This window comes from Antechinus flavipes, chromosome 3, assembly GCF_016432865.1.
Source record: "Antechinus flavipes isolate AdamAnt ecotype Samford, QLD, Australia chromosome 3, AdamAnt_v2, whole genome shotgun sequence".
NCBI lineage: Eukaryota > Metazoa > Chordata > Mammalia > Dasyuromorphia > Dasyuridae > Antechinus > Antechinus flavipes.
Genome location: NC_067400.1, coordinates 255,593,567 through 255,620,258, shown reverse-complemented (window position 1 = coordinate 255,620,258; position 26,692 = coordinate 255,593,567). Strand labels below are relative to the sequence as shown.

At 34.2% G+C, this 26,692-nt stretch overlaps 1 protein-coding gene across 1 annotated transcript in view; it reads right to left on the bottom strand.

Annotated features, from left to right (window-relative positions):
* The window catches only part of URB1 (URB1 ribosome biogenesis homolog), an 89,448-nt gene extending 63,653 nt beyond the window's left edge, over window positions 1-25,795 (bottom strand). The window contains exons 1-11 of the mRNA XM_051984972.1: window positions 25,555-25,795; window positions 21,279-21,418; window positions 19,722-19,873; window positions 17,981-18,113; window positions 10,635-10,731; window positions 8,602-8,687; window positions 7,640-7,765; window positions 6,264-6,385; window positions 4,206-4,401; window positions 3,182-3,319; window positions 1,139-1,312 (exon numbers count right to left, since the gene is read on the bottom strand). Of these exons, the coding sequence (XP_051840932.1) occupies window positions 1,139-1,312; window positions 3,182-3,319; window positions 4,206-4,401; window positions 6,264-6,385; window positions 7,640-7,765; window positions 8,602-8,687; window positions 10,635-10,731; window positions 17,981-18,113; window positions 19,722-19,873; window positions 21,279-21,418; window positions 25,555-25,693 (1,503 nt within the window). The 5' untranslated portion in view covers window positions 25,694-25,795. The remainder of the gene's footprint in view (window positions 1-1,138; window positions 1,313-3,181; window positions 3,320-4,205; window positions 4,402-6,263; window positions 6,386-7,639; window positions 7,766-8,601; window positions 8,688-10,634; window positions 10,732-17,980; window positions 18,114-19,721; window positions 19,874-21,278; window positions 21,419-25,554) is intronic.
* Window positions 25,796-26,692: the final 897 nt, after the last annotated feature.

Sequence of the window (26,692 nt, the reverse complement as noted above, 5' to 3'; positions counted from 1 at the left end):
ATCACTTTAGTAACTGCCAAGAAAACCTCAAAAGGGGTAATGAATCAGATATGACTGAACAATAAAAACAGAGCAACAGTGAAGTTCAAATGAATAATGTATATAATTTGAAAGTATGATACAAATTATATAGCTAGCAGAATTATGAATTGGTGCAATCTTATTGGAAAGCAATTATGAAATCATGTCATGTGAACCATAAAATTGATCCTACTCATTTCTAGATCTTGCCTTTCATTATTACTGACTCATTTGAAAAGATTTATGAGTATATTTCAGCAGCATAATTTATAATTTAAAAAACTGAAAACATGTGTCAAATTACTGGAAAACAGTAGAACAAACAGATATGTGAACGAAATAGAATATTATTGCACTGGAAAAAACAACAAATATTTGAGAAACACAACGGCAAGACACAACAAATGACACAGTGAAAAAAGTAAAACCAAAACAATATATTTACTGACCCCAACTACATTTCTAAGAATAGGAGAGATAAGACTTAGATAAATACACAGAAAATAATATGTGGAAAGAAGAAGATACAAAGAACAGATATGGAATTTACTAGTATAAGGAATTCCCACTGGAAACATTTCTTCTATCAACGCAGATAAGGAGCTGCTCTGCACCTTAATCTTAGGGAATTTCAGGAGAGGTGAAGGTCATAGCCAGTATACATTAAATGGTTTCCTCACCATAAGGGTGATTTTTTTATCTATTACACCATTGTCACTTTAAAATTAATATATACTTTTAAAATGCAAACTATAATAAGTAGAAATTTATTCTTATATAATCCATCAAAATTCTGTTGGGCTTTATTTTTAGGAGTATTTGCATACTTGTCTTCATTGGGAGAAGCTAAAAGAAACTGAAGATGTTGCAGCTGGTTCCGTGACTTGCCCATAATCACAAAGCTGGGAGCTTAAATCCAACAATGGGACTCTTGTGTCTTACTTCTTGCTGTGCAAGAACTCCCATCTCTAGGCTTTTCCCTGTTCTGATTTTCTGTTGTTCTTCACTCAGAACAACTTACCTTCCTTTACCAGCTGCTGCTGCATAATAGCTACCTGCTATTCACTTCTGTGTTTTAAAATTACTATGGAAAGAACCACACTACTTCCTTTCTTACCTTGCTTACAGCTTCTCTGTACAGATGCACAAATTCCTCCATCATCACAGGAGTATAGATGCTTGACTCCTGCCATACATCCTTATTGAGACAGTGATCAATGTTTTTTAATGCTCTCTTCAAAATGGTGGAAATAAGTGATAAAATTGTGTGATTTACTGATTTGTTTTCCAACTGGAAAGAATGAAGGAGAAAAAGGTCAATCAATGATACTTCTTTATAAGACACATAAACTGTAAATTCACAAGGTGGAATCTAACTAATAGAATCCAAGACAAAATGTAAGATTTTTAGAACTCAAGGATCCTTTAAAGGACTATCCCAGAATCATCAAGCAGTGATTTTTTTTTTCTCCCTTGAAGGGAAAATTACTGAAAGAGTTCAGATTACAAGACAGACTTTTTTTGGAGTCATGCGATATAGGTTGCCCCTGTGCCTATGATGTTTTTGATACAATGTGTTTTATCATAGAGTAATAAAGTTTTATTATTTAAAACTTTCCCAACTAGATTTAATTTTTTTTTTGCCACTTTACTTATAAATACACAAGTGTCAAAACATCAAGTTCATATTAGGTATTTATTTTAAGAAACAACTTCATGGATATATCCTGCGGTTAGAAATTATTCATCATACTTTGCTATGATTTCTTGATCAATAGTCTTACATGATAATCAAATATGTTCAAAGTGATGGTCTTAAAACAATGTAAGGCTCTCAAATCCTTTAGACATATTATACTTACCAAAACAGGAAAACAGAAAGTAGAAATACGATTGACAAAAATTTAAATAAAATTGGTCAAATGGTTATAGTAACAACATTCCAAAAAAGAAAAAATTCTGTTTTCTGAGCATTACAATTAACTGAGATTTCACTGTATCCCATATAAGGTATACACTATATATTATATTAACTAATCGCAAGAATTTTGCCTTTAATTACATCAAAAGCAGAAAGGTTAAGGGACCAAATAAAACTTTAAATTCACAACCTAAACTAAATTAAAGGAAGATGGTGAGTCAACTGCTACAAACCTTGCTTTCAAAAAAAAGAAATGACAAATATATTAAGGTTCCAATTCTTTTTAAAGCCCAATCAAGAAAAAACAAGTATGAGAAGGACAAAGCAGACTTCTTATTTATTGCTTACGGATCAGGCTTCCTCCCTTAACTACCCATGGTAAGAGCTGTCAAAAAACAAAAGGTAAAAAAATATCCATAGTCACTAACATTTCACTCATATGATGACTGCAAAAATCTTGAGAAACGGGTCATCCATATAAGGAAGGGTACAATCCATAGTTCTGCTTACAATTTTAGCAGTAGGTATTTAGGATATAAAATTAATCTCATAACTGTCTGAGACAGTCAGAATTAAGATCTTATAAGGGAATAAACACTGCCAGAAAGATCAAACTTCTTCAGAAACTTCAAATCCTCTTCCAAGTTCTGCCTATTATAAAGGAGGTATCTGACAAATTCCTTACCAACATATTTTCATGCCAGGTTCTAGGATAAAATGATGTCTCCCACAAAGAACAAGGCAAACAATCTGAGTCCTAATTTCACTTACTTGGCAAACAGAACAAAAGTCCCTTTTGATTGGTGCCCCTACAACCCCTATCTGCCTCTTCCCATTACCTATGCCCAGACCACATGCTGGAAAATTACCAAAAGAAATTTTAAACTCACAATCTCATTCAAAGGAGCCAACATGATTATAACGCAACTGTTTCTCCACTGAATGATTTGTCCTCCAAAGACCAACTCTGCTAAATCTGGAAAGACTCATGACTAGAGAGCTGGACATAGGAACTCATCAAATACTTTACTAAAATGTGGAGAAGCTGCACCTGCATAAGCAGTAGTGCCCACACAAATGAAATTATGGTTTGCTATAAGAAAGTATAGCTTCTAAGTAAGATTTCCTTCCTAGGAACATAACAATGAATTGACAGAAATAAACAAATATAGCCAACATATTACTTTCAAAATAGTGATACAATTTCTATTTAGATTAACAGCAATAAAATCACCTTACTTTTAATCCTTGAGTAAACATGATTTTGTTGCACACATTGGGTACTGTTGTCACCATGACCATGGAAAGCAATCTAGACAATGGTATAAACTCTTTAGTTTTAAATGCTGGGGAAATCTCTGGCTGAGCCTCATAAATCTGTAAAAGAAAAAATAACATCTAGGTAATGCCTGAGCTAAGACTAAATGCTGAGGCTAATTCTATGTATCAATATTGAATGATGGCATCATTATGGTTAAGTAATAATTACAATATTAAAGGTCAAGAAATTTTTTACTGTGCTGCTCTGCAGGACAAAACAAAGACCAAACAATGGAAGATATAAACACAGATTTGGGTGCACAGAAGGAAGAACAATGAGAACTCTGAGTTGCCTTTATGAGAGTTACTAGAAGTGCTGAAACAGAACTAATTCACCTATCTTCCTGTCAGAGATATGTATATTATAGTGCAATTTCTGATTTTGGTGCAGAGATTGAATTCACACACCCACCCACCCACACACACACATACAAAGATTAAGAACTGCATCCTGTACTGTCTTTCTGTGCCATTCATCACACACACCAGCACTGGAGACCCTGAAGCAAACTTCTCAAAAAATAAAATAAAGAGCATCAACATGAAGTTCCTGCTAATGGAGGAACATTCCATTAATGCTGTGATTGATTCCCTATGGCACTTACCACTGAATGCCTATGAAACATTTCAGGGCATTCTCAAAGATTACATGGAGTGGCTCAAAAGGATCAGTGTAATTCTAAGCAATTAAAAGTTAAAAGAGGAAGAAAAACACTCATATCCACTGAAATTTTGTTAAGTTATCACAGGCCTCTCAGCATTTTAGGGTACTCTCTATATCTTCTGTGCTGATGGGCTGCATCTGCTTGGTAAGCAAAGCGGGGGCAGCTGGAGGACTGAATTTATGTACATACAAATACAATACTTCTAAGTGTTCCACATTAGAGGTGAAGTAAGAAATAAAACATGTTATTCCTCATCTCCATTTAGTTCTTTTCCTTACCTTCCTTAGTAGCCTGATATTGTTTAACCAAGCCGACTTCATTCTTGGAACAAAGGAATAGGTCACCTCCTTAAAGTACTTCGTAAGTAAATCTGGGCATACTTTTAGGATGTTCACTACAAGTTCAGCCACCAAGTCATCATCCACTGCTGTCTTCAAACCCAGTAAGAAGTTCAAGAGAGTCAAGTTCCCTCCTCTAATAAATAATAGGGGGGGAAAAACCCACCAGGTCTGTGTAAAATTTTCTAAAAACTCAATAACAAGCCAGTGATTACTATAATAAATGCCACCTCTTCCACCTCACCCCTCCACCCCCCCAGGATTGAAGAAAACCAATACTACAGCATGGGGAATTAATTTTAGACTATTCAAGTTTTCCCTAGGATGAAACACTTCAATTTTTTTGGGAGGTTTTTAAATCTTATTTTTACTACATCTGAATAGATGAAAACTGTTCTCCTGTTTTGTTTTTCTCCTTATTCTTCTGCCTTATGCCCTCCAAAGACATATTTAAAAAACTATTTCTGTTTCTTTTTTCTCTTTCATATCTGGATTGTTCTAAAGTACCCAAATGAGAGATCAGAAAAGGTTAGAGAAGAAAAACCCTATACTAACTCCACAAGAAAGTTTTTAGAGCACTAAATAAGATGTCTAAAATATGTCATTTACCCAAAATAATTTCTGAAAAGCTTGTAGCATCTACAACTTAGATTTTCTGACTTTTCTTGCTTGCTTCTGAATACTCTGTCTCTAGCAACACATTAAAGAAATTTCTTAGTCTAGGTTTGGAAATGCTAAGAGTAAATCAAGAAACAAATATTTGAAGGAGTAGATTTTATCCTAAACCAAGCAAACTTCCAATTAAAATAAATTTTTCAGTGGGATGAAAATTAAAATAAAAAGTACTAATGATAATAGTGTGGAAAATGAGATGTAAAGTTGTAACCAATAAATTTTAGGAATTTTCTTTCTCTTTCCCCCATTTATCACTTTGTCTGAAAATTAATTTTATGTGACCAATACTATAGAGAATATCAAATTTAATAAATATGTTTACATGTCTATACACATATTACATATACTTAGATAATATGTACATATACATATGTGCTAATAATATATACACCTTTTAAATTTTATTATATTTACTGGCAATTTTTAACATGCTTCTCATAAACCAGGAAAAATCATGAGATATCAAGTTTTTTAAATTTCAGCAGTAATTAGTACTTTAAAAAGGTAAATTTAATTAAATGGTGCAATCACCATCTTAGGAAACTTCTTTCAAAGTTAATGTGCCTCCCAAGATGATTCTGAGGAAATAATAAAGGGAGGATAAGTCACTTTACCTGAACTTTGTTGCCTTATCTAAGGGGTTGTGTTGGAACCAGCTCATAATAACTCACAAGAGCCAATTTTTAAATTTTCACTGTGAACTTTAACACTTTGAAAATTAACAAAGCTAAAAACCATGGAATAATTTATTGTTTTGTTGATTTCTAGACTTATGAAAATGTTAATAATGCAGATTAAACTTAAAAGTGTGTCATGGACACATTTATTTATTTCCAGATACCTGATTATAATTCAGATTAGTTCAAAGGACTCAATGAGGGTCTGAGTCATTTTATTGTAGTTTCTGAGCTCTGCCTCCCTCCAGGCTAATCTCAGTCTACTAAGAGAAGAATGAATTCATAAAACCCAACCCAGCTTCCTTGGGATGTCTGGTTCCACAAATGATACAGGTTCCCATGATTATACATAAACTATTTTGCTTCAAAATCCAGTTGACAGCAACTAAGTCTCAAGCCTAGAGCAAATAGGTATAATCTACCATTGGACATCTTCATAAAAACTCAATAAATAAAACCTCTTTGGGCAGTTTCCTGGTCTGGAGGGAAAAATAAAAAGAGGAAAGACAAGATAATTTCTAAGGTTTCTCTGAATCCTAAAATTCTGTAATTAACTGAAGATTAATTGAATTTACTGATTTTCACATATATATAATGGCTTCTAAACAATACAGACTACTATATATACAATAATATTGTGTTTTACCTGCCCAGAGTACCAAAAGATGCATCATAGAAGTTAATGCCATGCTTCAGAGAACAGCAAAGATCCATTAAGAAGTTGTGAACCAGTTCCCTTACCATGGTCTTGCCTGTTTCTTCAGTAGGCTATTAGGGAGGAAGAAAAGGGAAAGAACAAGGGGGAAAAAACAGAAAAAGAGAAAAGAAAAAACAAAAATATTCAATGACTAGAGGGTAAAAATAGACAAAAACAAATTTTCTAAATATATACATTTTATATCAAAGTGTGACATGATTAGGACAGAATTTTTGTTAAAAGGCAAGTTAAATGGCATTTTTTATTCTAAAACAAGCTTAATACCTTTTTAACACATCAAATTTATTTTACTCGTAAATAAAATTCCACACTTAGAAGTGTTTTATTAAGTACCTGAAGTTTTCTGGCATGCAAGAGTCAAATAATCTTTCCAAACCAACAAAGTATTTTTACTTTGTTTTTTTTTTTTTAATTCAAAAGTATTTTCCCAATTACATATAAACACAATTTTCAATATTCATTTTTTGAAAAATTCTGAGTTCTCAATTTTTTTCCTTCTCCCCCAAAAGACGGCAAATAATCCAATAGAAGTTATATATGTGCAACCATATAAAACATATTTCTACATCAATCACATTATGAAGGAAAAAACAGAACAAAAGGAAAAAAAAAAAACTGTGCTTCAAACTGCATTTGGACTCTTCAGTTCTCAAGGTTATGGATGGCATTTTCTATCATGAGTCTTTTTGAACAACAAAGTATTTTTAAAAGAGAACACATGCAAATTACTATTATAAAAGGAAGGTAGGATTATTGAATATCTTAAGATTTAATTTAAAAGCTCTACAAAGAAACTTGAGATCTAAAATTTTCACTTCTTTAGCTATGTTTAACTTCAAGAGCATATAAATAAAGTAAAAATGAATAAAGTATTATATATCTTTGGTTAAGTATAGAAATGTTAATAATCCTATCAATAAAGCATTAGATAACAAATTTTATGTCCTATAACATAAGAAGTTAGAAGCATGGTGCAGGAAATCTTCAAAAATCTGGATGGAAGTCAGCCATAGTAGAAAACAACAGTGTGAGAGAAAAAAGAGCAGAGTAAGTTTTGAGTAATTCTGTAGGACCAAAATGTACTAGCCAATTATTTGAGGGTAAGTATGAAATTATTTGTCCAAAGAAAAACTTTTTCTGCAGTGAAAAAATAGTATCCTGTTACCTTTATTACTAGCCAAAGGAAAGTAACAATGTAAAAAAGTCAAAAGCAGCATACTAGAATTTTTAAAAGTAATACCTAATTTCATTTTTCAAAACATAAAAATGACACTAAAATCTTAATTCCAAAGTTACTACTGTACCTTGATATTTTCTGTGCTGACATCAGCAATTCCATTCCAACGATAGAGAGAAGCCACATTATTTAACAAATATCCAGTAAAGAAACGAACTTTCTGAGTCTTTGTAATACCAATATTGTGAACCACCTGAGAGTAATAAAGCAAAATAATGCAAAGTATATGAAACTTTACTTATTTTTAAAAAATTACTATTATTTTTAAGACAAAATTTTTGACAGTGTCCAAACTACTATTTTATCAGACAAAATATATCCAATTTATTATGAAATCAAATCATACTTATATAATTTAGAGTTCAGACTACTTTTTTTCCTCTTTAACTCCATTATTACCAATATTCCACTAGGTAAGAACACAAAGAACACATTCATATAATATATGTATGTCAGGGGATTAAAAAGGGTTGGGTTAGAATTTTTACAGCTCTATAGCTCCAGAATTTGTACATGAACAAAAATTCTCATCCTGAACTATAATCTATAGTAAGTCCACAACATCAAAACTTTTTTCATAACAATACTGAGATGTTTTTGTTATTGTTCTTCAGTCTTCTTTTAGTTATGTCTGACTCTTTGTGATCCCATTTGGGATTTTCTATGCAAAGACACTGGAGTAATTTGCCATTTCCTTTTCTAGACCATTTTACAGATGAGGAAACTGAGGCAAACAAGGTTAAATGATTTGCCCAGGATCAGACAATTAGAATACAAGGCCAGATTTGAGCTCCAGATCTGGCACTCCATCCACTGCGCCACCTAGCTGCCCCATTTGAGATGTTACTTATATTTATATAATGCATATAAACAAAAGCTCTTTGAGGTCCTTGATTTCTAAGAGAGTAAAGGGGTCTAGAGACGCCCCCCCCTCCAGACAAACTAAAAATTTATGAACAAGATCATCAACGGAATTATATATTCTATAGTTTTCCTCTCTTGGAAAACGTTTACTCTATTAAAACATACCTTGGTTTTCAGGGTGGACAACAAAAGATTGATAGTAGAAATTCTGTCTTCCTTCAAGCCTGTCGCAAAAATGACAGGGAGGAATTCTGAAAATAAAATTGTCAAAAGTTAAGTTCAATTTAAAGACTTTTCTTTTTACATCCAAAGGATCTGATAAAGGCCTCATTTCTAAAATATATAGAGAATTGATTCAAATTTATAATAATTCAAGCCATTCTCCAATTGATAAATGGTCAAAGGATATGAAGACAATTTTCAGATGAAGAAATTAAAACTATATGTAATCACATGAAACGGTCACTAATGATCAGAGAAATGCAAATTAAGACAACTTAAGATACCACTATACACCTGTCAGATTATTACAGTGTTATTATTGGGCTTATATCCCAAAGAGATATTAAAGGAGGGAAAGGGACCTATATGTGCCAAAATGTTTGTGGCAGCCCTTTTGGTAATGGCAAGAAACTGGAAACTAAATGGGTGCCCATCAATTGGAGAATGGCTTTATAAGTTAGAGTATATGAATGTTATGGAATATTATTCTTCTGTAAGAAACGACCAGCAGGATGATTTCAGAGAGGCTTGGAGAGACCTACGTGAACTGATGCAAAGTGAAATGAGCAGAACCAGGAGATCATCATACATGGAAAAAACAAGAGTATATGATGATCAATTCTGATAGACTTGGCTCTCTTCAACAATGAGACGATTCAAACCAGTTCCACTTCTTCAGTGATGAAGAAAGCCATCTACACCCAGAGAGAGAACTGTGGGAACAAAGTGAGGAACACAACATAGCACTCTCACTCTCTCTGTTGTTATTTGCTTGCATTGTGTTTTCTTTCTCAGTTTTTCTTTTCCTTCCTTCTTGATATGATTTTGCTTGTGCAGCAAGATAACTGTATAAATATGTATACATATATTGGATTTAACATATATTTCAACATATTTAACATGTATTGGACTACCTGCCAGTTTAGGAGAGGGGGTGGGGAGAAGGTGAGGAAAATTTGGAAAAGGTTTTGCAAGAGTCAATATTGGAAAAATTACCCATGCATATGCTTTGTAAATTAATTAATTAATTGATTTTTTAAAGAAAAAATTAAAGACTTTCTGAAATAAAGAAAGTTGAAAAAAGATTTCTCTTTTCCTGGTAAAGTGATGATCTAGACAAAAATGTTAGGATGATAGGAATAGACAACTAGGATAAACAATGTAGCATCTCCTTTTAAAGAAAAAAAAATATTTTGTGCTTGAGTTTTACAAAAAGAAGAGCTTCCTGTTAACATTATAGCACTAGCATTCTCCATTCACACTCCATAGATAATTCAAAAATCCCAGGCTAAAGAGGTCTCCCTGACCCCCAAATCATCATCACATTCCAAGTCTAGTTCAAGGTTCCAAGAGGTCTCTTGTCCTGCAACTTCCCCTCTGGTTCCTCATGGAGGATGGGGAGGACTAGAGATGCAAACAGGCTAGAGCCTGATACCAGGCCCTGCTTGCTCAGGAAGTATATGCTGGGTCAAAGGTGAAGCCTATCAAAAGCTTCAAGTCAGGCCAGCCCAGCCCAAGAAACAATAAAGAAATGAATCTCAAATTTTGCTCATTTTTAAACAAAGGGAAGCAACCTAGTACCCAGTTCACATGAGACAGGTTTTTTAAAAGTTTATTTTTAGTTCTAATAAGCAGCACAATGGTCTTAACAGCACAATTAACTGAGTTTCAGTTTTTTAAACATCAGCACTAGGGAAAGTCACGCAAGCAGTACCTGTGAAAGCCACAAAAACGTCTTTGCTTCCAAACTCTGGAAGGTATTTGTTTGTTCTTTGTTATCTCTCAGCATTCCAGATAGTAAGACTTTGATATACCACTGTTATTTTTGGTCAATGCTATTAATGTAACAAAAGCTTCTTTTATGTTCTTTTATAAATAGTAGCTGGTGACTCTAGTTCTTTTTTTCTCACCAAAGCTATTCAAATTAATTTTTCCCCAAAAGTATTAACATCCTTCCCTTAGAAATATATGAATACCTTTCAACTCCAACACTCGTGCTATGGTATTATCATCACCAGCAATTAAGAAGGAAAGGGCAAACTGGATATATGCCAATCGAACATCTGGCAGCCCCTATTGGAAAAGGAAAGAGATATGTCACATACATAGATACATGGATATAATTAAAAAATGGTGATAATCCATGGTTTGATCAGCATGGGTACTTTTAAAAACACAGTTCACAATACCTCCAGGTTTTCATGTATTGCTATGGACAAAAAAGAAATCATTACCAGATGGGAACCTTTTGGAGTTAAGTCTCTCCAAACTTAGTTGGGCTGAATCTTCAAGGCCCAACTGAAGATCTATGGTTAGGTTTTACAAAAAACTTTTCCTTTGATTTTGATCTGTCATAGTTTGTGCTCCAACAGGCTTTTAGCAAAAGACAAGCGCATGTACATTTACCTCTCACATGAATACAATAAATAGATTTGTAGATTTCCCTTCTTCTGAATGTTATCATTCTGAAAAGATTTATACTGTTATTAGTTTTTTAACAGCCAACGGTAGGACCTATATACATAGGTGGATGAGACTAATAAAAGATAACAAGGGGAAGGCAGAGTTTACCAACTTTTACTCTTCTATTTTCTCTGCCAAGGAGAACGATCACTGCATAAGAACAACAGAATAAAAAGGATTCACAGGGAGTTGGTACCGAAATAAGTAAACAAGAACAAAAACATCTACCTTCTTTTGATGAATGCAAGTCACTTAGGTCAGATGTACTAGCTTCTTAGGCAATGAAAGGAAGAGGCAGATGTGTTTGCTGAAACACTACTAGTGTAATTTGAAAGATCATGGAATATGAAAGTAGTAGCATAACCACAGAGAAGGGCAAATAAGAGAAGAGAAAAATTGTTGGGGTGGGATGGGACAAACACAACTGGTCAAAAAGAAATTATAAGGAATATTTTGTTGATAGTGAGTACATGGCAGAAAGGAATACTTCTCATTGTTCATAAGGAAGCAAGGGCCCTTGTTGCTTTAAAGTCAAGAAGACCTTTAGTACTTGTGGCTGTAGGACAGCAGGGGACCTGGTTATTGTTCCAGAGCCAAGAGGAACACTGGTACTGGCAACTACAAGAAACAATTTAGATATCATGAAGCCACAGTCAGGATCACAAAAGATTTAGCAGCTTCCACATTAAAGGAGCAGAGGGCTTAGAATATATTTCAGAAGGCAAAGGAGCTAAGATGCAATCAAGAATAACCTACCCAGCAAAACAGTATAATCCTTCAAGGAGACAAAAAAAATGAATATTTAATGAAATAGAAGACTTTCAAGCATTCCTGATAAAAAGACCAAAGCTGAATAGAAAATTTGACTTTCAAACTAAAAACTCAAGAAGTATAAAAAGTTCAACATAAAAGAGAAATATTAAAGGATTTAATATGGTGAAAATATTTATATTTCTATGGGAACTATATGGGAAGATGATATTTGGAACTCCTGAGAACTTTATCATTCTAGGACAACTCAAAGGAATTTACATAGAGGGCAAGTGAATGAGTTGATTATGTCGGAATGTTATCCAAAAAAAAACAAAGGGGTGAGAAAGAGGGATATCGTGGAAGAAGGTGGAAGGGGGAGATAGAATGAGGAAATTTTCTCACATAAAAAGAGGGGCATAAGAAAGAACTTTCACAATGGAGGGGAAAATGAGGGTATGGAAGATAATAGCTTATCTGAAAGAAAAAAAAAGAAACTAATGGTTGAAAGAACTGGTTGAAAGAAATTAAAAACACATGAATACATACACATCTATATCTAGATACACGCACATACATATACATGTATATATCATACACACACACACACACACACACACACACACTCAGTTGCATATAGAAGTGTGATTTAGCCAATAGGAAAATAGAATAGAGAAAGGGATAAGAGATTTGGACAGATGAAAGGGGATGGGAAAGGAGGTAATAAGGGGAAGGCAAATTAAGAAGGCAGTAGTTAAAAGCATTTTCGAGGAGGAACAAGATAAAAAACAAAAAAAGAGAAAAAAACAGAAGATAATGGAATAGAGGAAAATACATAGTCATCATAACCATGAATATGAATTAGATGAACTCATCCATAAAAAAGAAGAAATCAAATTTATCTATAGTCATATGAAAAATGCTCTAAACTATTATTGATTAGGGAAAGGCAAATTAAAACAACACTAAAATACTATCTCACATCTATCAGAAATGACAAAGATTGGAGGGGATAAGGGAAAAAATAGTTAACACTAATGAACTGTTGGTAAAGTAATGAACTGGTAAAACCACTCTGGAGAACAATTTGGAACTAGGCCCCAAAAGCTTTAAAATTTTATATCCTTTGATCCAGCAATACCACTACTAAATCTATGTCCTAAAGAGATCAAAGGAAAAGGAACTATATGTACAAAAATATTCCCAGCAGCTCTTTTTGCAGTGGCAAAATTAATAAAAATTCTGGGATGCTCATCAATTGGGAAAAAGCTGAACAAATTATGGCATATGATTGTGATGAAGTACTATTGTGTTGTGGGAAATGACAAGAGGAGTGGTTTCAGAATAAAACAATGGCAGGATTTACATGAGCTGATGCCAAGTGAAGTGAGAAGAACCGGGAGATCATTGTGCACAGCAACAGCTATGCTGTAGTGATGATCAACTGTGAAAGACTTAGATGCTCTGATCAATAAAATGATCCAAGATAATTCCAAATGACACAAGATGAAAGAAATCAATGTCTACAAGGCTAAATTACAAAGTTCTTAAAGCTGGCTGAAGGAAAGACTGGCCAATGTCATGGCTTACAATTCTGAACACAACAATATAGTAAGAGTTTCTGTGTAAGGTTAGAAAGAGAAAAAAAAAGTAATTCCTTCTCTCTAGATTACTCATAATCTACTTTATAACCTATAAAAATATATGTCACAGTTATAGTGCTTTTTAATGATACACAAAGCAATTTCCTCACAAAAGCCCTAAAAGTAGGGATAATAGTATTTGAATTACCCTTTTCAAAAATAAAGGAATTGAGGTGCAAAAAAGGTGGGTGACTTACCCAGAGTCACAAAACTAGAAAGTTTCTGAACTAGTCTAGAATTCAGATTTCTTCACTCTAAGCCTTACAATATTATATAGTGCAATAAGAACTTTAAAACCCCAATATGTATGTATATGTATGTTTGTATATACAAAAAAAAAAAAAAATCAGCTTCACAAACACATGAGGGAGGAAAGATAGCAATTCACCTAAAAAAAAATGTGAGAACTATAGTGGACTGTAAGCTAATCAACACTCATGATTACAATGAAGGGTACGCCTGGCCTAGCTGATCTTTAAAGTCCCTTCTACTTCTAAATGCTATGATATATAAATAACAAAATACATTAGTATTTGAAAATTTTTAAATCTAAGAGAAATTCTAAAAAAAATAAAGTAGTATTTGGTCAAATAAACTAGAGATAGTTCTTTCTAGTTGAAATGACAGGGTTTAAAAAAATTTGGTGTAAATTTTTATCTACTTTTAATATTCACTAAGAAAGATTTGGAGAGGGTTTACTTGAAGCTTTCAGAATACTTGGAAGATGAAAGAAGCCAATTTGGCAAATGAAAAGAAACACTTAAATAACCTATTGGTAATACGTATGCCTGATGAATATCCTCACTAAATAATAAAAATGTTCAATTTCATGTTTTCTATTTAAAGACAGAAATTCCATTGGAGGCAGGGGATATGTGGAATGGAACTATCTAAAATAGTTCTATAGCCTTCTTATAAATCCATCATTCAACTTCTGTCTCCCTTGGACAGAACCCATCAACCATAATTAAAACAATAGCTGCAAACAAAAAACATAAACTTGCACATAACGAACATCACGAAAACCTTCTCTGAAGTTATGGTTTTATTCTACCTAGGATTAGATATTATTAAAAATCTAATTTTTTAATATATTTTCCATAGAAGAGAATAAGCTCTAAAAATTTCCACAAAAGAAAATCAGCTTTCTAAAAAGTAACTTGCTTACTTCAGGAAAAGAAATCATTTCTTCCCCCTAAGTGAATAATAACTCTTCACCATATGCCATGGTACATTCTCTGAGCTAGAAGAGTACAGGGTCAGTGATCTTCCTTAGAGATTTGCTTCCAAATTTTCCTTTCCTATAAAAGGACTCTTGACTTTTGAAGTCATTCCATTGCAAAGAAAACCTAAAATATATTGGCTAAGTCAAGATCAACCACCACTGGCACCACCCTTCATATTCAGTGATAATGTTATATAGCAACAACAACAATAAATCAATACACAGAAAGGAAAACAATAATAGAACTACAGAATGTCATCTATAAATAAAACTGAAGAAAAACCAGCAAAAAGAGTAGAGTTGAAGAATCAAAAGAAGAATGCTTCCAACAAAAAAAAAAAAAATTAAGTAGAGCACCAAACCAAGTATCTATCAGAGAAATCCAAAGAGAAACCACAATAGGTCATTTTTCTAGGACAAGATCATAAAATCAATTCATAGGCAAGTGACCAGGGCTAAAACTATGGAATGGGGTGGGGGAGGGGGGGGAGGGATAGGCCAAGCAGGATCCCAGATTCTAGGCTGAAACTACAGGTCTGAAGCTCTGACATACAAGTAGGATTCTGGTTTCATGTCTGGGGCAAAGACCAGGGAAAGACCAGCATCTTAATAGAACAGGATCTTAGTTTCAACTCACCAACACAGACCAGGAAAGGCTGGTAGCTCTATCATAACAAAGAGTTGTATCTAGGACTCAGATCGAGGCTGAGTGATCAGGGCAAGGGTTGAGGGACGTTGGGGCCTAAAGTTCTATCATTCTAAATATGTAGGTCTTATCAGTAAGTTAAAAGGGACTGGAGCCAGCAACTGTTCTCTTTGATTACCATGCAGAAGCCAAGTTGGTAATGTGTTACCTAGGACCAAAACCAAAATCTAGAGTCTGGAAAGCTCAGTCCAGGAAAGAAATGATCAGACTGCTTAGGATTTTGCCATATCCTTAGACTGAGCCATTCTGTGATCCTTGAAGAACATACCCAAAGAACTAAGTGGAAGGACCTCAGAAAATACTGGGACAACACAAGGCTCTGATATTTACTCCATAAGTGAGAAAAGTGGCTCTCAAAAATTTCAGTAAATAAGATTAGAAGAATTAGTATACCTGCATTTACATATGTATATAAATGTTATTATCCCTATATATATGCATATATGTGAAGAGCAACTGTTTATAGTAACAAATTTCTTCAATTTGTTCAATATTAGCATTTAATAATAGCATGTTTAATATTTAATAATCTTAGGAAAGGCTTCAGGCTAATTAATGAGAAGTGTTTTAATTTTAGTAATCAAAAAGGATATATCATACCCTGAAAAATAGATGGTAAGAATAAACATGATAATGAGTAAAACAGCAAGGAGGAGCCCTTAGAGACTAAAAATGAGTGTGATGAATTTTTTCCTTTCTTTTTCTTTATTAAAGCTTTTTATTTTTCAAAATATATGTATGGACAATTCTTCAACATTAGCCCTTGCAAAACCTTGTGTTCCAATTTCCCCATCCTCTTCCCCCACCTCCTCTTCTAGATGGCAAATAATCCAATATATGTTAAACACAGTAGAAATACATGTTAAATCCAACATATACATACATTATTTATAGAATTATCATGCCACACAAAAAAAAACCAAATCAAACCAATAAAAACAAAACAAAACAGAGAGAAGCAAAATAAAATGCAGACAAACAACAACAAAAAAAGTGAAAATGCTATGTTGTGAACCACACTCAGTTCCCACAGTCCTCTCTCTGGGTGTAGATGGCTCTCTTCACCACTAAATAATTGGAACTAGTTTGAATCATCTCATTATTGAAGACAGCCATGTCCATCAAAATTGATCATTGTATAATCTTATTACCTTGTATAATGATTTCCTGGTTCTGTTCACATCACTTAGCAGTGTGATCAACTCTTTACCCTGTAACATTATAAACTAAACCTTAAAGATTTCTAAAGTGTGATTTGAGATACCAAGCTAGCTTAACTCTCTGGATTCTAAGATCTGACCTCACAAGGTCCCTGATTACATATCCTTTTTCACTACTACCACTTCCCTTATGCATACTGACAACAAAACTAAACTTTTTTCTTTTTCTCTTCTGCTTACCATCTAGTTTGTTTGGGTAGGTGTTTTAAATGGGATTGTATATATGCAAAGAGTGTATAAATTCAGAAATAATATCGAAGGGCATGGAAATCTGAAGTACATATGAAAGAATTAGTTCATTTAGTTTTAAGATTTCCATCCTAGGACCTCAGTCCTCTGATTGGTGGGTATATGTGAAATCTCATCTAATCATTCTATATCTAGTTATCCCAGAACCATGCTTCACATCCCATTTAGCCATTCACCAGGCTATGAGAACTTGCCCAGCAGAGATACATTTTTCTATCTGCTGCAAATAGAATTTTCTCTTCCCAATATGTCTTCAAAATGAAGCTGGCTCTTCCTTTACTTTAATCTCTCTCTTTTGTTAATTTGGGATTGGTCAAATTAGGCAGGTTAGACAAAGTTCATTCTATTATTTCAGGCTTAATACTGATTAAGAATGAGTTTTAGTTTATTAAATATACATTCTACAATAGTTAATATTTATTTCTGACCAAGGAAGAAAGGGAAAAAGGAGATTTCTAAAATAAATAAGTTTTATAATTTTTTCTGTTACTTGGAAAAAAGAATAATTCAACCTAACCCATAATTCACTTCCTACATAGCAAGAATCTTTTACCCATGCAAGTGGAGCTACTTTTTCCTTAAAAAGTATAAAGATATTCCTTGAGACTTGGTTTCCTCGGGGACTAAGGACTCATACTCTAGGTAGCACTTTACTGCCTGAGGACAAAGTGGTCCAAAAGAGCTAGAGAGGTTCTGAGATGGCTGACTGGTAGATTGAGATGGGAGATCATTTCAGCTAAATCAATTTAAAGAATTCTCAATGTCTGTCCTTATTGATTCTTCTCTAGATAAGATTAAGTAAATCTTCTTTTGTTGACTATTGAATGATCATTCAATATGAGTGCCTCATTTTGTTTCAGTGTCAAATTTAAATTACCAGATTAGACTCTATTCTCAAACACCCGAATACCCCCCATATTCACAAAAACACCTTCTTCATACTACCTCTTACATTTTAGTTTAAAACAGAGGAAAATAAAAACAAGAGAAAGGAAAATAAGTATTTTTAAGAAAAATATGGAATAATCAAATAGAATTTTAAAAGCAGAAGTTAAATGTTCTTTACCTTTGGACTTCTTATTTTCACCAAACCATACAAAGAATTTTTGTTGAAGTCAAATCGGCTATAGAAATCCCTGGCAGCATCTGGACCCTGCGCCACCATAGCTGACATAAGGTTCAAACAGGTTTGACTCATTCTATGTATACAGGAAAAGAAAATACAAAGTTAATTCAAAATAACGTTTCTATATATGATCTTACAGTGAGAACAACTCTTCTAAATGCAAGATACATTAATACTGAAACACTATCAGCTAATCAGTTAAACAATAAAGATTTATTAAACATCTACTGTGTTCCAGGCACTATGCTAAGTGCTGAGGATACAAAGAAAAGCAAAAAATTAGTCCCTAAGAAAGGAAGAAAGGATTTTAGCTGAATCTTGAAGGAGGCAAGAATGAAGAGGGAAAGAATTCCAGATATAGGGTATAGCCTATCACATGATCACAGATTAGATGGAGTGTGTAAAAAATAAGAAGACTGGAAAAGTAGAAAGGGGTCATGTTATGAAGAGTTTTAAATGCCAGAAAATTTCATATTTGATCTTGGAAAGAATGGAGAGTCATTGAAATTTACATGGTCAAATTTAAACTTAAGGAAAAATTACTTTGACAGCAGAATGAAAGAGGGACTGAAATGAGAATACCTGAAGTAAGCAGACCTATTAGAAGGCCACCACAATGATCCAGAAGTGAGGTAATAAGGGTCAGAACCAAGATGGAAGTGGTATCAGAGAGAAGTCTCCAAAGGAGAAATGGGGAAAAAAGGAGAAGCCATTATGTGCTCAGAGAAAAAAGGGAAAGGTATTCACAGAGAGATAAAGTGGTATAATTGAAAGATCATTGTATCTGGCATCTACCTAGTTTCAAATAATGGTTTGAAACCATTGCCAATTGTGTGACTCTTCTGTAATCCTAAACTTTCTCATCTAAAAAATGATGTGTTTGGACCCAAAATCTAAAATTCCTTCTGTCTCTAAAATACCTATAAACAGAAACTCCTGCTTTTATGGAAACTGAGGACAAAAGTGTTAAAAAACACAATTATAATGATTTACTGCCATGAGATTTAAAGAATGAGTATATGAACCTTTTGTAAATAATCATATGAGTTTATTTCTGCATTTGGAAGATAAAAAGAAAAAATATCCCTTGATAGCATGTATTTCCTAAGAAGATGATACTACATATAAAACTGTATAACAATTACATGACTAATAGTATAGGACCTTACACTGTCAGAGTGAGAAGGAACTTTAAATATGATTTAATCTATTACTTATTTTGCAGATGAGGAAATAAAGGCCCAAAATGATGAAAGAACTTGTTCAAGGTCAAAGAGGGAGAGCAGAAAGTTGAAACTCAAACTCAGGCCTTCTAATGACAATACCATGTTTTTTCTACTCCCACACTACTCCAGTCTTCAACTTTATAGGCTGTATACTTAATTTGACATACTTTTTTGATGTTTTTTGATGCTGTATACTGGTCTAATTCAGAAATAATTTCACATAAACATGTTTCCCTGACCAAAATATAAGCTTTTACTTGTTGTACCATCAAAGTTCTTAACAGGCAAATAATAGGTGTTTGATAAGTATTTCTTGGATAACTGGAAATAAAAAAAGAAGATGGGAGAATGTACTAAATACAGTCAACTAAAATGACAAATAGATTTTTTACTGGAAAAATCTGAAAGTAAAAACGAAAGTTAAAAACAGTACAGATACATGGACAATAACTTACTTGTAACTTGAAGCATTTAGTGAATCATAAATCAGCTTCATATGGCTAGTCATAATTTTTTTCATGATGTTGGTTCCCACAACATGAAAATGAGAAAGATCACCTGCTGTTCGCAGTAATATGGCTTCTAAAGTTTTAAAAATTAATATCCTCTGAAAAAGATAAAATTAAGCATTTCACAAATTTCATTTTTTCCTTTCTAAACAAAAAAAGTAAATCTTCCTTAATTATAACTGTTTCTTATTGTCTTCTAATATCTTAATGGCCAAAGATTCTTACAAATACTCAAGATTTCAAATAGTTTACCAAGCATCCCAAAATCAAATTTTCAACTATATAAAATCCTGAAAAGATTAAATTCAACTCCACCTATTTCTGAAATCTGTGGAATATTGCTAGTCTTTTAAAAAATCTGTTCTCATCTTTAATTGTCTTTTGTCTCTTGTATTGATGACTAGTCACATTCAAAGCTACCTTTAATAAAATGCTATTTCACTAAATTATATTCAACACTATAAATAACTATTCATCATTAGAATTCTTTCAAAAAAACATGAATATCCCTAAGTAATCAAAGAATATAAACAAACAGCTCTCAACACAATTACAAACTATTAACAGCCATATAAAAGAGTTCTCCAAATCACTAATAATAAATAGATATTTAAATTAAAACAATTCTGAGGTTTAACTTCACATTTAACAAATTGACAAAGATGAAAAAAAAGATAAAAAAAATTAATATTGGAGGGTATACAGGAAGATAGGCAAAATGATACACTATTGATATTGATGAACAGGTCCAACTATTCCAGAAAACAATTTAGAACTGTGCTTAAAAAAAAAAAAAAAGTTGACTAAAATGTTCATATGCTTTGGCTCAGAGATTCCACTCCTAGGGCATATAAAAATAAAAGTTACACATAGACAAACATATTAATAACATTTTTAAAAATCATAGTAAAAGATTAAAAAAAATGGGTATTTGTTTTTTGAAGAATGGATAAACAAACTGTGGTATATGAGTACAATGGGATAATTCTGTTCAATAAAAAACTATGAATACAAATTCAGTGAAACAGAGAGATTTATATGAATCAATTCAGGATGAAGTAAGCACAGAAAAGGAAATAATATACACAATAACTACAACAATGGAAATCAGAAGAATAATAAAATAAAAAAGGCCATTCTGTATTACAATGACCAAGAACGGTCCAAGATGAAGAAATGGATTATGCTCCTTTCATCAAAGAGAGAGGGAACGAGGTTATGAAATGTGGCATGCGCTGCCATATGCGGTCAGTGTGTTGGTTGTTTTTGACTTTAACACTATTACTAGGCAACGCTTGCTGGGAGGAGGAGTTGAGACAGAAAAGGGCATCAATAACATTTTTTTTAAACATCTTAATAAAAAAAGATGTATTTTAGAAATCACAATGACAACAATAAAAATCACATCTTATTAGACACATATAGATGCTATCCTTCATATACCAACTCTGATGACAGGATAGATCGTTTTTCATTTGTAACGAATGTTCAAATGAAACTTACTTCATGTTCAGTTCTTTTTTCTCCAGTTAGAAGTTGGAAAATCTCTGAGCACTCAACAGAAATTTTTATATATCCTTCTACGACATCATATAGTCCAGTTTGTGGTAACATTTTGGCAATGGAGACAAAAGTTTCCAAAGCTGAAATAAAAGTTACACGTAGGCATTAACAGAAGTAACCTTTTACTCAGTTAACTATACAACTGCTGCTTCTTCCTTTCCTCTTCCCACCTCACCAGAGCTAATTATTCCCTGACAGTCAAATATGGGAGGGGGGGATGGGAAGTTGGGGCAATCTGCAGATCCAAAAGTAAAGGGAGAAAGGTATAAAAATTGGGGACAATTTAGAGGTGCTGACCTAGCAAGTTAGAAGTCTGAGAACCTTAGTATTTTCTCCCACTCAATCTGAGTTCTTCCCTTTCATTTTCTAACACTGTCTGAAATCCTGCCAATTAAGAGGTATGTGGATTAACAGGAATCTCCTCTTTAAAAACACAAATACTTCACAGCAAATTACTTAACCTCCTTGGCTTCTATTTGTTCACCTATAAAAGGTGATAAATTATATAACACTAGTTTACTGCTTAGGTTAAGTTCTAGTTCTAAGATCCTACAATTTGATGATCTAGTCATTTACACATTAGTGTTACTAAGTCTACTTAAAGTGCTTTCCCCAGCTAAGAAATTATGAGGGGGAAAAAATCCATCTGAAAGCAAAGAGAGGAAAGATGAGCAATACTGAATTATGGAGAACTGTGAATGATGAGTAAATCCAAAAAAAGTACCAAAGCTGTGATTCTGAAAAACAGAAGACTATTGGGAACCATGGGAAAAGAGAAGAAAAACTGTCTTCATGTTTTTCTTTTTTTTCTATTTCTCAAGTCATTTCAACAAATATTATTACTAAACACAAGGTACTGTGTTTTGTGCTAGAGATTAAAAACAACAAACCAAAACAGTTCCAACTCAAGAGGCTTGGAGGGCTATTAGAAAATACAACACACACTTGAAGAAGAATGAGAAGGCTCGTCAGTGAAGACTTCTTAGAGAAGGCAGCAACTAAGAGAAGGCTTCAAGGAAGATTTCAAAGATTTCAAAAGGCAAAGGTGAGATGAGGTTACATCCAGGAAATGACAACAGCTTTTATGTGAGCACAGAAGGGAAAGATGAAAGGTCAAGTTCAGGGGACAGATAGAGAATATTAATTCCAGTTACAACAGAAAGTATAATCCATGACCGACCATAGTGAGGATATCCAAGTTTTTACTGAGAAGCGTGGAGAGGAAATACAGGAATCAGACATAGTTTGGAATAGTTCTTGCATTGATATTTACCATATATTTCAATCAATCAGTAAATATTTATTAAGCACCTATTATATGGCACAAACTAAGCTAAGTGCTGGGGATACAAAAAAGACAACTCTTGCCTTCTTGAAATTACAATCTAATAATGTTTGATAGTATTCCCTCTACCAATGCATATTTCGACTTGTTTGAAACAAATAGTATTATAGAATAATAGCCCAGTGCACTGAGAGGTTAAGTGACTTGAACAGGAACACACAGCCAGTAATTTGCAGAGGCAATATTTGAATTCAGGTCTGCCTGGGCCAGCTTTCCAATTTAGTGCAAATTAAAACAAAATTTAACCAAAAAGTTCATAATGGAAAAAACTGTAATAACTACCAAGCAAATGTAACATGGCAGAGCAGAAAGGGCCCTGGACTTCAGTCAAGACACAGGTTCAAATCTTAGCTGTCACTTATAAACTCCATGACCTGGGGTAGTCACACTACTTCTGAGTCTCAAATTCATTATCTATTCAATAAAGGATATAATACAGGCACTACTATCCACTTTGCAGTTATAACATGTAAGCTCTTTAAGGGCAAGAGTTATTTCCTTTATCTTTGTATTCCTAGGGCCCTGCACAGTGCCTGGCACATAAGAGAGTGCTTAATAAAAGCTTCTGAATGACTTTATCAAGTAAGGTAATGCTTGTAGATAATTGTTTTTATAAATGACTGGCACATAGTAAGTGCTTAATAAATGTTTCCCAAGTTAAAATCATAAAAGGCTATATTAATATCAGCTACTGTTATAATTATTGTTGTTGTTGCCTATTTCAGAATTATTTTGAGATACTACAGTATAATATACTAACATGACATTCCAATGCCTTATCCTGGCTTGGAAATAAGTTTGGGATTTCAAAGCCTAATGGAATTTACTGAATAGCTAGGTAGATTATAATTCATTGAGGCAGAGGTCTGAAACACCTAATTTCAAATCCAGCCACTGACTAGCTATGTGATCCTGGGCAAGTCATTAAATCCCTGTTTGCTTCAGTTTCCCCAATTGTAAAACTGAAATAATAATAGCACCTACCTCTCAGGGTTGTTGTGAGGATCAAATGAGATAAGATTTGTAAGGTACTTAGTACAGTACCAGGAAAATAGTTCATGTTATAGAAATGTTGGCTGCTGCTAATATTGCTGCGGCTACTACTTATTTATTTAAGCTTTGGTATGTCCTACCAAACTGGAAAGGCTTCAAGTTAGAGCCTAATGACTATATCTGTCATTTAAGAACCAGTTGAATTGTCTGGAGAAGCTCATCGTTAGGTTGACCATGGACCAGTGAAATTTTCAGCCACAGAAATTCCCAAGTCTTTTTTTTACTAAGTCCACATAATGGAATTGCTATTTTCATTGATGGCAATTATATAGCCATTGAAGAAATCACAGATCCTTGAAGTATTGAAATATGTCATGATTAGAAATACTAGACATTTTATGATATGTTAAATATATAACTTATAATACATAAATATATTAAATATATTTAATATTACATTTTTTAATGTGAATACCATAAAATGTAAAATTTATATATATTTGCTACAGTAATATTTGTGAGTAACAATTAGAGCTATCCAAAAACCAAAAAGACTTGGCTAATGACAAACTTTGGCTCAATGAGAGGTCTTACAAAATCTCTTCTTCAAAACTTTTGAGGTAGGTAGTACATATATTCCCCATTTTACAATTAGGAAACAGGCTTGGAAAGATAAAGTGAAGTATCCAGGATTAAAAAGCTGGGAATGTTTATCAAAATCTTAACCTAGATTTAGCATGTAATTTCTTAAGTGTGGGTCAGTGAAAAGAACACAAAATTTGAAGGGAGAAGTTGGTTTGGAATCATAGCACCAGATATAATTCTGGGTCACTGCTCAGAGAATTTCTGGATGGAAATGTCAGACCAGACAACTTCTAAAAGTCTCCTCCAGCTCTAAATTCTCTGAATCTAATTAAATAAATTCCTCAAATGCAAAGTTTCTGCTCTAAAGTGCTGGTCATTAAACTGAATGGCAAACTTTTTTTTTCAACCATCTGAAGGTCCTATTAAATATATTTTTTAATCAAGTCCTAATTTTTGCTGTGATATGCTAATAAATCACAAATACTAGGAGTTGTCAAGTTAACAAGAATGTATTAAGCCCCCTACTATGTGCCAGGCACTGGGGATACAAAGGGCAAAAACATGCAAACAATTATGTACAAACAAGAGACAAAGAATAAATGGAGATAATCTCAGAGGGAAGGGACTAAGATTAAGGAAGAATAGATAAGGCTTCTTAGAAAGTGGAACTTTAGGAGTGAGTTGAAGAAAGCTAGAGATGCCGAGAGGAGAGTTCAATGCATGGGAGAAAGCCAAGGGAAAATGCCCAGAGGTAGGAGAGGGAATATCTACCACGAGGAACCGCAGAGAAACCAGGGTTACAGTACTTCAGTGTATATGGAGAGGATTAAGATTTAAGAAGACTAGAAAGGTAGGAAGAGACCGAATGATTTAGGGCTTTGAATCTCCAACAGGGGGTTTCTTCTTTGATCCTGGCGGTGACAAGGAACCGCTGATTTTCACTTAACTTGGGAGCTAAACTATAAAATCTGGGTTTTTAAGATCATTGTGACAGCTGGGTAAGGATGAATAGACATGAGATCCTGAAATTAAGAGTCCTTGGAGAAAATCTAACTGTATTCCGTAATTTTATAGATGAGGAAACAAGCGCGGGCGTGATCTTCAAAAGTGTCAATTGGGACATTGACAGATGCTGAGTATGTTAGAGTTGCCCCAAATAAACCAAGAGAGGACGCACACGTGGGGAGGTATCACAGAAGCAAATGGGAGCCGGCACCACGTGCCCGCAAGAGCTCCGCCCCTCGCCCGACCTTTAACCCCTGACCCCCGATCCCCGCAGCGCGGGATGCGTACCTGACACCATAGTTTGAGGGTCTTTGAGCTGTGTCTTAAACTGCTGCCCGGTGAAATCTTCCCCGCGAGGCCTTTTCGCAGGACCGGCCGAGGAGGGCTTACTCTCTTCCTTAAGGGCTTTCCTCTTTGGGTTTCCCATGGCCAAAGGGTCGTAACGAGCCTATGTGGGTATCTTTGGAAGGGCTGCGCACTGGGCGCAGACTGCCGGTGTGTATTCCCGGACAAACCACGTGGGGCGGAAGGAGGAGGACCCGGAGCGAGCCAAGGAGCAAGGCCGGAAGGAGTCTGGCTTGTTCCTAGCCGTGCACCACTAGCGAGCCAGCCCAGGGGAGGGGCACTTGGCGAAGGGGGTGGGGCTTCTCAGTGAGCTGGGAATGCGCGGGCGCAGAAAAGGCCCTATGCTTGTCTTCCGGGTCTGCGCAACTTGGCCACGCCTTCGAACAGGCTGTGCTCTGTCTGGGGAGAGTAGCTTGCTGTTGGAACCTGGTCAGATCACAGAAGTGGAGGCAAGAAGCGCTGAGTTCAAATTTAGTCCCACGATGCTTACTAGCGGTATGCTTACTAGCAAAGTACTTAATCTCTGATTACATCTGTAAATAGGGATAATAACAGCACCTACATCCCTGGGTTGTGAGAATCAAATGAGAACATGTTCAAAGCACTATATAGCTGCCTATTATTATTATTGTTACTTTTGTTAATTTTACCTTGTTTTGTAACTTTAGGTAAGACAATTATCCTAAAGTGTAAAACTGGGTTTTTGGAAGTTCATATTTTGGTCTATTAGTCCTGATCAGACGCTTCTAGAAAGAGTTTGTGCTTTAAATTCTTGCTCACTGCTGCAAAACGGGGTACTTATTTGTTTATTGCTGGTGGGAGCTAGAAATACATAAATTTTGAATCCATTGCTTTGGGAAAAAAAAAATCTTAGAACCCCCTTCGAGACTCAGTTTAAAAGTCCTACCTTCTTCAGTAAGCCTTCTCTTGTCAATATTTCCCTCTTCCTCCCTCCCACAATATTAAATCCCTTTTACACCAAATTTCTTTTTATAAAACTTGTTTTAGGGATATCATTTGTTTTTACATTGCATAAATTTTCCCCAGTATTTTTCCCTACAACTCTTCCCTGCCATCTCGT